The 14,799-nt window shown below is 39.4% G+C and overlaps 1 protein-coding gene across 2 annotated transcripts in view; it reads left to right on the top strand.

The window, feature by feature from the left end:
* The window catches only part of Ranbp17 (RAN binding protein 17), a 304,243-nt gene that overhangs the window by 230,723 nt on the left and 58,721 nt on the right, over window positions 1-14,799 (top strand). For both annotated transcript variants that reach the window (XM_051167333.1, XM_051167332.1), the window contains 3 exons: window positions 952-1,040; window positions 9,354-9,461; window positions 11,124-11,206. In XM_051167333.1, coding sequence (XP_051023290.1) covers window positions 952-1,040; window positions 9,354-9,461; window positions 11,124-11,206 — 280 coding nt within the window. The remainder of the gene's footprint in view (window positions 1-951; window positions 1,041-9,353; window positions 9,462-11,123; window positions 11,207-14,799) is intronic.

Here is a 14,799-nt window from a genome sequence, read left to right as displayed (position 1 = left end):
TTTATTTGTGCTCTTTGTTCTGACATTCTAGCATCTGTTCCTGGGTTTTCTATCTCTCTTCCCAAGCATCATCCTAAGGACAGCTTAATTAAGAGTCCAGAGTATGAGTCAGATCTTTTTTATTTATGTCAAGGGGGTTTGGTTTGGTTTCCCCCTCCTCTCTTCTAAAACATCTATGAACCATGTTTACTATTTTTCTTTTTTACTAGCTTTTTACTATTACTATTGCTATGCATTTTTGCAAACAATTGTATCTGTCATAGTAGATCTGTAGAATGACCATAATTACAGTTCACCACTGTGATAGATTTGGAAACCAGGACTGATTGATTGCCTGTCTTTAAGAATTAAACAAAGCTAGAGTTCAGTTTCAGAGTCTTGTGACATTAAATAAATAACTTTCCCCCCTTAGCATTGTTCCCTAGCTTGAACAATATGGCTGCTGTGCTGGTTATATCATAATGGTGTAGGTCACCTAGCCAGTTTCTTCTTGTCCTGAGTTATTGCAACTTTTCTTTGAGGATCTTTAAATGCCAGAGCATTTCTAGAGCAGACTAAATTGTATAGTGGAGTTGATTTTAGTCAAGCCAATTGGTTGAGATTTGCTATTAAATAATATCTAGACTATCTATCTCTTGTGAAATTATGAATTCTGGTCCTTTTTTCCCCCTAATTTGGCAGTATTCGGATACAAAATATATTAAGAATCCCAGTGTTTTCTGTGCTCTTAGAATTAAGACTTGGCTCAATTTATAAGAAGCAAAGTAGACTTGCTCAGCAGATTGATGGTCTGTTTATTAAAGAGTCTATGTTTTTCTATAGAAAGGATCTAAACGAGACATTTTAGCTAATGAATCAGAATCAGATATGTGGTCATTATTGCCTGATTATTACTCCATCTGCTCGGCACTAACGTGAAAATCAATTACAGTGTCTCTTTCCCACTGACAGCGTATGTTGATCGGGCTGGCAAGAGATCTTCGAGGGATTGCCTTTGCACTGAACACAAAGACCAGCTACACCATGCTGTTTGACTGGATGTATCCTTATTACACTGTGACAATACCAGCTCTGTGCACAGAGGGATGCCAGGCCCCTCTCTTTGGTTTAATAGTGTGGCACAGTAGGGAAGAGGAAACAAAGCTAAATGAACTAATGTGTAATCAGCTAAAAATTACAGCACAGTGGCAGCAGAGCAGATAACTGAGCACAGCGTTTGGAGACCCAGTGCAAAGAGGTCACTTTCTTGATAAGATACCATTAAATATTGACAACTTGAAAATCACTTCCTCAAAGGATTGTTTATGCTGGGGTTGCAGGCATCATGTAGCTAATATCTGTGCTGGTGATCAGTGATTTGTACCATGTGGTATTTTTCTGAGATCTGAAGTCTCTGTTCTATCTCAATTAACACAGTTAGTTTATCCTTTTGAGATTTTTCTCACAAGGCTACAGTTGGTCATCATGTTGAGGATATTAATGCTCATGAAGGCCGGTGGGAGATAAACGTCCAGGATTTGTCATTTGCTATAAAATTTGAGTTTGCCATTACTAAGCTGTAGCGTAGACTGGGGGTGGAGGGATCCCTATACAGAACTGCCTCATCACATAAGAATAAAAAGAGGCAGATTAGGTTTGAAATTGCAGCTCTTCGGTTACTGTGTAAACCTCAGCAAGTCATTCTGTTTCTTGGAAACTTGATGTCATCATCCAGCAAAGGGGACAACCCAGTGTCCTGGCTTACACTGAGATAAGGAACACGCTCTGTCTGCTATCTGACACTTATGACACGGTGGCCATAAACATTTATTAACATGTTAATAGTACTCTGAGTCATCTGTGATCCTAACAGGAGATGACTGTTCATACAAACCACCGAAGTGTGATAGCATCATGTTCTTTATATTTGAAACCAGCAGCCCATAAGAAAATTTACTTTAAAGCAAATTGACTTGTTTTGTTTTATGGTTTTCTTTCTTGTAACAGTATCTCATTTGCCCAGTTTGGCCTCAAACTTGACATAGAGCAATTGATGGACTTAATCTCCTGGTCCTCCTGCCTCAGCCACGGAAGTATAGGGATTACCATGCCCAACTTCATTTACATTTAAGTGGTATTATTTCTTGCTTGTTTTATTTAAGCCTTTCTTATCTAAACTTTCTTTATATATTATATCAGTGTTCAGCAACTGCCATAGTTGTGGCCCAAAACATAACAGACCTGAACATATTTTGGAGAGAACAGTACACATTATGAAACATTTTAAATGCTAATATTTAGAATACTGACTTAAGGTTTTTTAGTTGCTATGGAAACCTACTTCCTAATATTTACTTTCTTAAAGATTAGACAATAAGTTTTTTTCCATAGTCCTGAAGGATCAATTACATGCCTTATACATATAGTGTGTGTATAAAAGTTAGGAATGTGATCACAGAAAATCTTAAATTCATCTACAAAGGATAAACCAGATACATAGGATCATTTTATTTCTCTAAACACCTACTTCCAAAGTTAAATTTTTTCATTTATTTGGAAAATCATAAGAAGCTACTTTTGGGAAAAAAATGATTACTCACTTGAAACTAGCCTCTAAAGCTAGCCTATCCAGCAATAAGAGGCTTTTTCCTTGTTCACCAGTTGTAATTAGGAGTCAAGGTCAGAAATTCCCTTCTGTGTCAACAAATATAATCTGGTTTCCATTTCAGCATTTGTCCAGTAGATGGCAGAAAGGGAAAATCTTGAGACTTGGTGTTTTGTTTTGAACTAGAAACTAGTCTCTCCTCCATTTGACCATAGACGTTGAAATTATTGGGGTCAGGGGCGAAGGGCGAGGTGTCAGTTATGCAGCAAGCTGTGCTACATTGCCAAACACAGTGGTTTGCTACTGGCCTTGCTTATAATAATTGAGTTTCAGGAGCAAATCAGCTTCCTTGGGAAAAGGCCAAAGGCTTTTCATAATTGTATTGACAACAAAATGAATATGATAAATGGTGTTCATTCAGTTGAGACAAGATTTATAGTTTTCCTTTGGGCAAAGGATGAAGAGCAAATATTTATAATAATAGTAAAATTTGTTTAAAAGTTACATTATTTGATCATTCAAAAAGCTTTATTAAAATATTTCGAAATACTTTTAACAGTTTCAGGTGATAAAGTACAGATTCTTTCCAAAGTATTCAAGTAATGCAAAAATGAATAAGTATGATTTTTTTTAAAAAAAATACGGATATGAAAGTCATTTATTCTTACTGAAATATTGATATGTCAAGCCGTCAGTGATGATTCCCACATTACTGCTGGGGAAAGTTTATTTGCCTTTTATCCACATAGATGTGTGTTCTTTAATTTGTTATGCAACTCTTAGCTTACAGAAGAACATTCCTGCAAGAGCACATGTCATCGTAAAGTCAAAATGCATTTTATTTATGGTGATTGTTTGATAAAATGCTATTTTAGTGTTTAGCTATTTAATTCAGAAGCATCTCTATGAACACTGACTGCATTAACTGCTACACAAACTGCATTGCTTATCATCACTCTGTCCTTCTAAAAGTAAATGGTCTGAAACTATACAGCGACCATCTTGATAATTTTTCTGTGGCTTGAGACAGCAAGAAATCATTCATTTACACCTTTGCCCCTATAATAAGAATACAGCAGTAAGAACCCTTCATCTTGCAGGGCATTGAAACACATCATTTCCCAGGTGCGCTTAGATTAAGGTGTCAAAAGTCCAGAGGGGAATTGAAAAATAAACAAATGTGAATATTACTTTACACACTCTTAAGTTCCACAATGTGGTCATTGAATTCACACAGATAGTTAGTATTGTTTATTAGTGAACATAAGCACATTACACAAAATCAAAGGAAGACAGTGAGAAAGGCAAAGGAGTGTGAGCTCTTTAATAAACAGTCTTTTTTTAAAAGATTTACTTATTTATTATATATACAGTACTCTGCCTACATGTATACCTGCCTGCCAGAAGAGGGCACCAGATCTCAGTATAGATGGTTGTGAGCCACCATGTGGTTGCTGGGAATTGAACTCAGTACCTTTGGAAGAGCAGACAGCATTCTTAACCTCTGAGCCATCTCTCCAGCCCTATTAAACAGTCTTAACCACCAGCCTTGGTTTTACCACTTTACAACCTGTGGATCTTGAGTAAGTTATTTTGAGTCTCAGAGTCACATTCTACTTCCTTGATCCAGGGATAATAGTCCTTTTTCATAGCTCCCTCATTAGGGCTGTTGTGACGGATATATAAAGGTCCTACTGTGTGTCCAGTACAAAATAACTACTTCAACACTGCCACTTCTTTTCCTAAAGCAGTTAACAAAAAACTCATATTTGCTTACTTATTCAGCAGAGCAAGCTTCCTTGGCACAGTGTGCTTGGGTTTGTGAGCAGTATAGTTTACTGAGACACAGTTCTTAAGACCCCAAATGAACTTTTAGTTCAAAGCAGTCCTCTGCATGAAAGACTTAAAACAACATAGAAAGCTGTGAATGCCATAACAAGAACACAGACAGCAAAGCTCTCTCGTTTCTGTGGGTGTCAGGAAAGGCTCTGTAGAGGTGATCATGACAGCTTGAGTCTTGCCAGGTGAAGAAAGACCGGACCCTAAGGAAATAGGAAGAAACAGTTTCAGGTGATCATCAGTGTAGGGGAGATAATGAAGATGCTTCATTAAGACACACCTTACAGGCCGGAAAGCTAGCTCATCAGTTAAGAGCTCTGACTGCTCTTCCAGAGGTCCTGAGTTCAATTCCCAGCAGCTGCATGGTAACTCACAACCATCTATCATGTGATCTGATGCCCTCTTATGGCATGCAGATGAACATGAAGATAAAACACTCATGTACATTAAATAAATAAATATTTAAAAGAAGACACAGCTTACTTCATGGTTAGAAACAGCTTGTCTGGCACCACTGACTATCAGACTCCCGACATGTATTTCCATATCCTATAGGCAGCATGACGTCTGTAGAATAAGTTCTGATGTCTTTGATTTTTCAATGTAATCAGAAGCATATCTCAAGAAAATAATTTGCAGTATATGGAAGACAAGTTAAACTGGAGAAGAGCCTAAATAGCTACTGATTAGCCAGCCTTCTTTTGAATGTGTGTTTAATGCATAAGAAACACAAATTATAAATTGCTGTTCTTCAGATGCTTGCAATTGTGTAAACATTCAAAAGACACCTCTATTAACCAACTAATTGTGCGTGTGTTACAGCAGACACATGTAAAGGGACACGTGGACATTTGTGAAGAATTGACTAGTATTTTGGGCAAGGTAAGAGCGATTTCCCAGGAAACCAGAAGTTACACTATACTGGAAAGATGGATTACCAGCCAGAAGAGATGGAAGGTGTCCTGCAGTCGTGTCACAGGTGTTGGCATGTTCGTGCAGCACCTTAAGATGACCTCTGACCTGGCAGGCTTCTTCTGGCCTGGAACCACAGCCCCAGGCCCTGCGTCCTAACAGTTTTAACAAAAAAACCTCATATTGTCATAAGTAGTGCAATGCTTTCTTGTCTTTTTTTATTTTTCTAATTATGTTTGTTTTGTTTATTTTGTGTATATGTATGCTCTTGGCATGGAGCACACATGGAAATTAGAGGACAGCCTGTGGGAATTAGTTCTTTCCTACACCACAAGGGTCCTCAGTACTGAACTCACGTCATCAGGCAACAGTGAAACATCTTGCTGGCGCTTTTTATTTTCTTTCATACTTTAAAAAAAAATTGTGTGTGTGTGTGTGTGTGTGTGTGTGTATCACTTTTTCTGTTATTAAATCCAAGAAGGAGATAATTGTGGTTTTTCTCCTTATTACTTTTTTTGTGGTGCAAAATACTGAAACTACTAATAATCACAGGATGGGTAATTGGGAGGGTACATGGATGGATGCAAATCCGATGCCTGCCGCCTTCTCATATTTGGCATCCTGTGTGCTAATGTCTCCATTAGTGCCTTTGCTTTTTCATTTTCTAATGTGGACCTTTCTTATCCATTGAGAAGATCCAGGTGAAAGAAATTAGATCCATGCCTCTTGTACCTAAGGGCTCCTTTTCTCTTCTTGCCCATATATATGTAGTCCTCATAAGGCCACTGGAAAATTAAACTTGGGTTTTGATTCTCACTCTGTAATCTGAGCCTGGCACTCTCACTCTGAAGCCCTTTTAACCTCCCTGCTTAGTAGACCTCTGCTCCGCTTCCCAATAATCCCTCATTTTCTCTGTGGCAGTCACCTCTGTCAGAAGCATATTAGAATTGTCACTACTCTCATTCCACACAGAGAAGAGAGCATCCCCTCATATTCCCTGCTCCTATCCCAGTGTGAATACCACATGCATGCTGTATAGACACTGTGGTGCTCTGTCTTGAAAGGAGTTTGCACGGTGGGTGGCTAGGCCACTGGTGTTCTTACATTTTGAGGTTTGTGTCCATTCCCTGATGATCCTAGAGTTTGTACTCTTTCTAGAACTGGAGCACCCTTTACAGCCTGCCACCCTGATGGAGCTTGACTCCTGAGCACAAAAAAAAAAAACCATGTCTTATATTTCTAGATTGGTCCTTAACACAGTTCATAGTATGTAGTGTCTATAGTCTGTTAAACAATAACAGCTTTCCTAGTACTTAAAGAACAGCAGTAGATTATCTGACAGCTCAAGTAAAGTTAACTGCCAAGTTAGGTTATTTTAATATTCATGTATGTAGGTGTGTGTATACACGTACACACACACGTATCACAGCGTCACGGTTCATACATAGGCATCAGAAAAGAACCCACTCTTCCCATCATGTAGTTTCTGAGGATCAAACACTAGATCAATTTTTATCATTTCTGCTCAGCTTACTCTTCACCTAAACATATCACTCACTTCCTGTCCTCACTCTCTGTTCTTTCCTTTGTGGTATTTTCTAGCCTGTGCCTTTACTTTACTTCCTTTCTTATTAGTATATAAATCCCATACGGGCAGGGATTTTCCTAGTGTTTTGTCACTGGTGTCTCTGGAGAGTCTTGGAACAGTGCTTTTGAGGAGGACTTCAGCACATCCTTGTTATGGAATCTGTTTTCGTGAACACAGCCTGCGCATGCTGTCTTCATAGGGAACTGCCCCCTTCCTGCTTGAAGGGGCACAGCATTCTTTAGGCTTTGGGGGGCTTGCTTTCTCTATTACAGAAGTGATTTCTTAAAGCTCAGCATCAAGCGCAGGCAAGAAAACAGTCATGAGACACTTGTAACACATAGTTTCTGTCGACTTTATAGGTTTACAGGTTTATAGAATCAAATGCTAAGATCTACACTGTACTGAGCCTATGCATAGAAGACTCTGGTGTCTGCACTCACAGGGCTTGGAATAGAGAAATTCTGCCGTAGGGATGGCACAATCACACATAGGCCTCTCACAACCCAGGTGCACTAGCAGTATAAGTGATGGGAAAGGCTTCCAGGATGTCATTGACAGCTGTTTGGAGTATGAGGCACATGTGGTCATTAGAAAGGAGATACATGGAAGCGTGGATCCCAGCCCTTCCAAAGCTGACGGACAGGCAGGTAGGGTTAACAGCCAGCCCTGCTTCTCCCTCTGAGAAGTGCTCACTGAGCATTTATGGGTAAGAAAGAGATTGGCACCATTTCACAATAGAGAAAACATCCCAGAGACATGAAACATGAGCTAGGTATTGAAAGAAGGGATGAGATGGAAGGAAGCAGCATATAGAAAAAGGGACACAACTGTTGGAATCCTATGATTTGCAGAGAGCTGGGACAAGTCAAACTACATAGAGTGGAAATGGAGGGGTTGGAAGCAGAACAGCTTTTATGCCTTGATTGGTTGGTTGGTTAATGGATGCCTTTATTGGGGTACGGGGCTTGGATTTATGTTATTTTTTCAACATGGAGCTCTTGCCCAAACCACACAGAAAGGGGCTAGAGAGATGGCTCAGCAGTTAAGAGTACTGCCTGTTCTTTCAGAGGTCCTGAGTTCAATTCCCAGCAACCACATGATGGTTCACTGTATTGTGATATGATGCCCTCTTCTGGCCTGCAGGTGTACATGCTGATAGAGCACTCGTATACATAAAATAAATAAATCTCTTTTAAAAACCACATACACACACACACACACACACACACACACAGAACTGGTGATCTAGTTCAGCATTTTCATCTAAAACAAAGACGTGAGTGCATTGGAAAGAGATTGGAGGCTAGCAAAACAGAAAGTGTCAAGCCTTTCTGTTTTAGTTTGAGGCTTTAATCCTATATTTATGTGTCCATTTACAAGGAGACCCAGTGTGAGCTGAAGGGCCCGCAGAGGTGAGTCATCTTTTCATACTGCGCGTTCCTGTTTGGGCTCATCAGATGTATGCACCTCTTGTATTAGTAAGATGTTTACAGGCCAGACATGGTGGTGCACACTTTTCATCTCTTCACTGCAGCAGCAAATGCAGGTGGATCTCTGTGAGTTCACGGCCAGTCTGGTTTACCTGACAAATTCCAAGGCAGTCAGAGCTGTATAGTAGACCTTGTCTCAAAAAGGAAAGAGGGAATGCTTACATGTGTGTTGTACTGCCCTTAGCAACACTGGCCTTGAGCAGATTGGAGCTAGTACCATCATATAGGACTAATAAATTATTTGATGCCAGGAAAATGGTACATTACTAGGAGGCCAGAGCTCTTAAACAGACTAACAACCCAAATGTTTCTTGGAGCTTCAGAGGTACCAAAGCAAACAAGCCAACAACTTTAAAAAAAAAAAAAAAAAAAAAAGACAAATGTTAAGTGATCTTGAAGTTGGGGTGGATCTGAAATATTTACTGTTCCTCTGTGCTTTTGTGTTTTGTTTTTTTGTTTTGTTTTTTGTTTTGTTTTGTTTTGTTTTTCATAATAAAAGCCTTCTTGGTATAATACTCAGAAGCCCCAATAATAATGACTTAAATATATTTTTATTTCTCTTTAGCTAAATTTATTTTGTCCCTATAACATTAAGCGTAATTATTTAACCATACTACTTACATGATATCTGAAAGTATAGCTTTGATTTATACCTAATACCAGGAATAAAAGAATTAACTTTGTAGCTACCCCAAAAATATAGCTATATAGTTAAAAAAGAGTAATTTATACAGCTGCCATTATACACCAAACAGAAGAAATATGAATATTTTGTTTGCTTGCTTGCATAAAAGTACCATTATTTTTCAGCAGCATGTGTTTTGTTTGTTCTTATTTGGGGGATGGTACTGCGGACTTGTGCATACGAGGCAAGTAGGTGGTCTGCCACTGAGCACGGTCCAAGTTCTTCACCCTTAAGTTCTTTAACACTTTATAAAAGGTACCCGACATATCTTCCAGTTCTTCAGAGAGCTATTGAGCGATGGTATGGAGAACCAGAATGTACTACTCCAATCCTAAAACTCTTAGCAGAGCTGATGCAAAACAGGTAAGCAGCTGTGCACCGTCCACAGAGCTTGCATCTGCCTGCTGTGTATTGTCATAGCATAGCAACGGCACAGGGCAGCAACCAGTGAAAACAATAGATATGAGTTTTGAAAGGAAGAAAGTTACAGTCTACTGTAGCTATGTGAGGCTGAGGAGGAGGAGGAAGCATAAGTAGTAAACTTCATAGACAGAAACTTTGGGAAATAATAAAGTTGAATGACTATAGCCATTATTATTTAAAATATTCAAAGCCACAAAATGGGGGGAAAGAGCAGTTATTTTTAACTATTTTTCTGCTTAGCTACAATTCTGTAAAATTTTAAATGAGGAAGAAATGTGATCTTCTAAGTTGAGAGGTTTTGTTTTATAAGGAAGGAAACTGAGTCTCTGGGCAGTTCACTTTGTCCAGGAGCTGTAATGCTGAGTGTCCTCCTGTGCTGGGTGCGTGTGCTGCAACCACTGCACTCCTCAGACCTTAGGACTTGTGAGGGGCGGCAAGAATTCGGATGTTCTGCCTGTAGCTGTTAACAAAGACTTGGCTGAGAGGTTGGAGGAACTACAGCAATCTGCTTGTGTTAGCCTCCCTAAAATGTGTCATTGTGGATGTGGCCTAGCACCAATAATTTGTTGCTTTGCCATCCTTTTCATCAGTGCCTCTCTACAGACAGCATGTTGAAGGAGATAGCCAGTCAGAGAAGCAACATGGGCTGCAGCTCAGCTTTAACCCTGTTGCTGAGTTGTTCACAGCAATAATTCCAATTTTTTACTCTTAAGTGAAAGGTGGAAAAAGATTCATGAAAGAAACCTTTTTTCTTTATTTTTTTGTAAGCTCTAGAGGTTTTATTTTTTGATTTTTTGGGTTTTGGTTTCTTTAGTTTTCTCACTGGTACTTTGTAAGTATTCAAAAATTATGGGCTTTGTATTCAATATTAAAAATGTGGATTATTATTAAATATTGTTAATTAGACATAAAATATCATTTAATACTGAAGGAAAAATAGTGTTCTATGTTATAAAGCATTTTGTGTCTGCCATAGCAAATAATTTTGCATAGCATAAAAAACTCAATAATTGCCATATAAAAATTTATATTTCATGATATGCTATGTATACATTTCTCTAGAATCTAGTATGAATTATATATTTGCATTTTTCTAATCAGAGTTATTTTTGTACTTAATATTAAACTAATTTTGAAAAGCAGCAGTCTGTTTAGCAAACAAGATATTAACAATGTTTTGCCTGTGGTTTGGGAGTAGTTTTGTTTGTTGTTGCAACACTGACTAAAGACATTCCAGTGTATCTTAAAAGCATAGTTGCATGGCATACCAGAGCCAATGAGGTCAGGAGGAGGCTAAAAACTCACACTGTGGAACATGAAATGTGTGTAACTATTACTGTTTTTAACTAACTATCCATTAGTCACTTTGTGTGAAAGTAGAAGGGGTAGAAAAATCTATGTTATAAAATGTCAGGATATTATTTTGATAAATTAAAAAATGAACCATCTATTCAACAAGCAGTGAAGAAATTATTGTTTGTTTAGTGTCTCTTTGAAGAATAATTAGGGCTGAATGAAATTCTTATAAATGAAATTGCTAGACATGCTGATATTTGGTTTCTTTATCTGTAGAAATAGTGTAATTTTTCCTATATTTCTTAGGTCTCAGCGTTTGAATTTTGATGTGTCCTCTCCTAATGGAATTCTTCTCTTCAGAGAGGCAAGCAAAATGATTTGCACCTATGGTAAATACCTTTTTCCACACTGGCCTCTGCAGTATAACTTTCCTGCTTCTGGAAGGAAAGATGTTCATTGCTTTTGACCTCTGTGTCTGTCGGTAATAGCGCAGACACAGGTGATAGTGTCCCTGCACAGCATTGGGCAGGAGAGGCAGTGGCCAGCTTGACACATTCTGGGGGATAAAGTTGCAGTGTCAGTAGTAAAGAATACAGCAGATAGGCCTCTTAAAGTTATAGTACACTCAGAATTGCTAAAATTTATATCAAGGAATTTGCTGTCTTAAGTCTATGAATGCCTAGACAACTTTGTCAGGAAATATCCTGGCAAAAGACAGTAAATTATTTGGGGGGAGGTGAATAATAATGTTCATTACTGGGGGGAAGTTTTCTATTCCAGGTCAATTTTGAAAAATTAAAAAGAAAAATTCTCCACAGCTGGGCAGTAAATGTTTTATTGCAAGGAACATTTGGCTTCTGTAACCCTAGAAGCAGAGCTCCTGAGTCAAGATTATACTAGTTAAATTTTTTTATAATTTATTTAGCACTTTAGTATCATTCTCCCTAACACTTGCCAATTAAGACAACTTCATTAATAACATTGTCTTTTTAAGACTTTTTCTGGGTTACAAGCATTCCTTTCTCTTGTTATTTAACAGTTGCGTACATGTGTGTGTCATATTCTGATTATTCTTTTTCCCAGACCCTCTCTATTTCCCCGTAGGCCCTTCCCTGCAGTTCTTGTGCCCATGTTTGCTAGCTCCTGTTTTGTTTTGTGTCCTATAGAATATGCAAGATGTTGGGTTTGGAACTAAGCTTCAGAGCTTAGAAGGCCCACCAGTGGGGACACAGCTGGGCACTGCCTCCCCACCTCCCACAATCAGTTTCCAATTGGTGTGCAGTAGTGTCAGGGCTCCATCCCATCCATAGCCAATTGTCACGGGGTCTTTCTGTTGTGGGCCCAGGACCAGTACACATAGCTGTAGCGTGTTCATGATTTTGCCTTGATCATGTCATGCTTCCAAAATGGCAGTTGCTAGCCCATCTCCCTGTCTTTCTGCTCTTTGTCTGCCTCCTCTTCCACAGTGTTCCCTCTTAAGTGGGTAGTGGCAAAGTCTTATTTATGGTGGAGGTGACTTGATGTTGTGTGGGTTCAGTAAACAGTACTGGGCCTGAAACCTGTTGAGTCATGAACTTGGGGCTGAGCTTATAGTGTTGGACACTTATGCCCCTCTTCTAGAGTGGACCATGGCTGCTTTTTTGTTTTTGTTTTTATTTTTAAATATTCCACGTCCTTAGCTGTGAGGGAAATGCACATAAACTACTTTAAGATTGCATCTTAGCCCAGTCGGGATGGCAGTCATCAAGGATGCAAACAGTAGCAGGTGCTGGCCTGGCTGTGGTCATAAGGAGAATGCTTTATGCTGCTGATGGGAGCATGAACTAGTGCCACCACTTTGGAAGCCAATCTGGAAGCCCCTTGAAAAACTAGACACTTCTCTGTAGGTGAGTAGTGACAGTAGAATAGACCTGAGTCCGCTAGTCTAGTTTACCATGATCTGGCTGGGGCCAGATTTGAGCTGGGCTTCTATGTGGTACATTTCTCTCAGATGTTGTCTTAGTCCCATCTTCTCTTCCTTTGTAGTTTCATGTGTTTCTTTAGTTTGCATGCTTGGGTTTTGTCCCTTTGTTGTAGTTTCCCGCTTCATCACAGAAAGCTAGTGATGCTCGTCCCTCCTGAGTAACTGAGATAGATTTACAGAGGGCTGTCGGGCTTATTGTACTTCCGTATGGGTGTGGGAAAGAGAGAGAGAGTGTGTGTGTGTGGGGGGGGGAGGAAGAGAGGGGGAGCACACCTACTACTTTTCAAAAAGTGAAGGCATATTTAAAAGAACAAAAAATAGATGTTTAAACTGTTCTTACTTCATTTCATCACATTCTGGTATTCTGAGCTATCTCTATTGTAAACTTCCATTAAAAATGTTTATTTTCAGTTGTGCATTTAAATTTGAGCTTGCAATACTAAGTGCACAAAAGCAAAACAAACAAAAAAACAACCTGCCTGTGTAGGGAAGTAGACTAGCACTCTTATTTTGCCTTGTACCAATTGCTACATTACCACAACTTTTGTATCTGTTTTTAAATAGATAAATACATATAAAGTAAAATAATCACTTGGCCTCCAGAGGTAAAAGAACCCACTATGAAGTGGAGTTCCTAAGTATAGTTTGCCTGGCATTGAGGATACAGCTAATTCTATCGATTTTTTTTTTTTAAATGGGTTTTTTTGTTGTTGTTGTTGTTTTGTTTTGTTTTGTTTGCCTTCATGCATGTAAGTGCAGCATGTGCATGCTTGGTGTCTTAGGAGGCCGTCAGCTCTCCTGGAGCCTCAGTTACAGCCAGTTAGGAGCTTGTGGATGCTGGGACACCAAGCCAGGGCCCCTACAAAAGTAGTAATACATTTAACCACTGAGCCATGCCTCTAGCCTGTTCGCACCTCCCCCCCCCCCAAAAAAAAAAAAACAAAACAGTAATTATCATTGTGAAGCACTGCACATACCAGTTACTTGGTAACTGGTAGGGCTTCCACTATGCAAATGTTGGGCTCCTGTCACCAGGAACAGTTGACTCTCTCCTGGTACCTTGGAGCTTATTGACTGCTGCAGTGAGGCTGATAAGAGTAGTGGCCTTTCCTCTTTGGTGCAACTGCCTTTCCTGGACAGGCTCTGGCAAGTGACACCAAAAGGAGTCATACAGAACAGTGCTGGCCCTGTGGGCTTTAAAAGCCCTCCAGTCTCCTTTGCAGTGGTCAGACACAGAAGAAAGTGTTGGAGTAAAAGATGGGAAAGATAACAGTGTGGAGATTGCATTGGAGGAGGAAAAGAGAGAGCAACGCAGGGAGCCTTGAAAGCATATGTTTGTTTGTTCAAGCAGGTCTCACATAGTGCAGCCTGTCTTCAGGCTCACTCTTGTGTAATCTTGAATTTCTTTTCTTTCTGCCTCTATCTCCCAAGCACTGAGATTGTAGATATGTATAAGAAGGGCTGGCATCTAAGTATTCTTGAGAAGAAATGCAGTAAGGAATTTTCTTGCTCAGAAAAGAAGGCCAAGAGTCAGAATCTGGGGCTAGAGAGATGGCTCAGCAGTTAAGAGCACTGGCAGCTCTTCCAGAGGTCTGGAGTTCAATTCTTAGCACCCACATGGCAGCTCACAACTGTCTATAACTCCAGTGCCAGAGGATCCAACACCCTCTTACAGACATACATGTAGGCAAAACACCAATGCAAATAAATTAAATAAATCATTTTAAAAAAGGATCTGCTTCTCAATTTAGAATAGTACTTTTAGTAGATTTTGGTTTTAATCAGCTGTTATGTGCTTGCTCCTATATTAAGTCATTTATAGTATATTCCTCAAGTCCTCAGGACAGTTGCTTCCTAAATGGAAAAACTAATGCATAGCTTATACGGTGGTTATAAGGAACTCCCTGAGGTACTGTTGTGAAAGGCCTTGGGCGGCTGCTGTACTCGCCTCTTTAACTACTGTAGCCAGAAGCTGAAGTTGAAGCAGTCAGCATTAGGAGCTTACCAGGTAGTATGTAG

Source organism: Acomys russatus, chromosome 25, assembly GCF_903995435.1.
Source record: "Acomys russatus chromosome 25, mAcoRus1.1, whole genome shotgun sequence".
NCBI lineage: Eukaryota > Metazoa > Chordata > Mammalia > Rodentia > Muridae > Acomys > Acomys russatus.
Note: the sequence above shows the minus strand (reverse complement) of the source record. Positions and strands in the feature narration are given on the sequence as shown.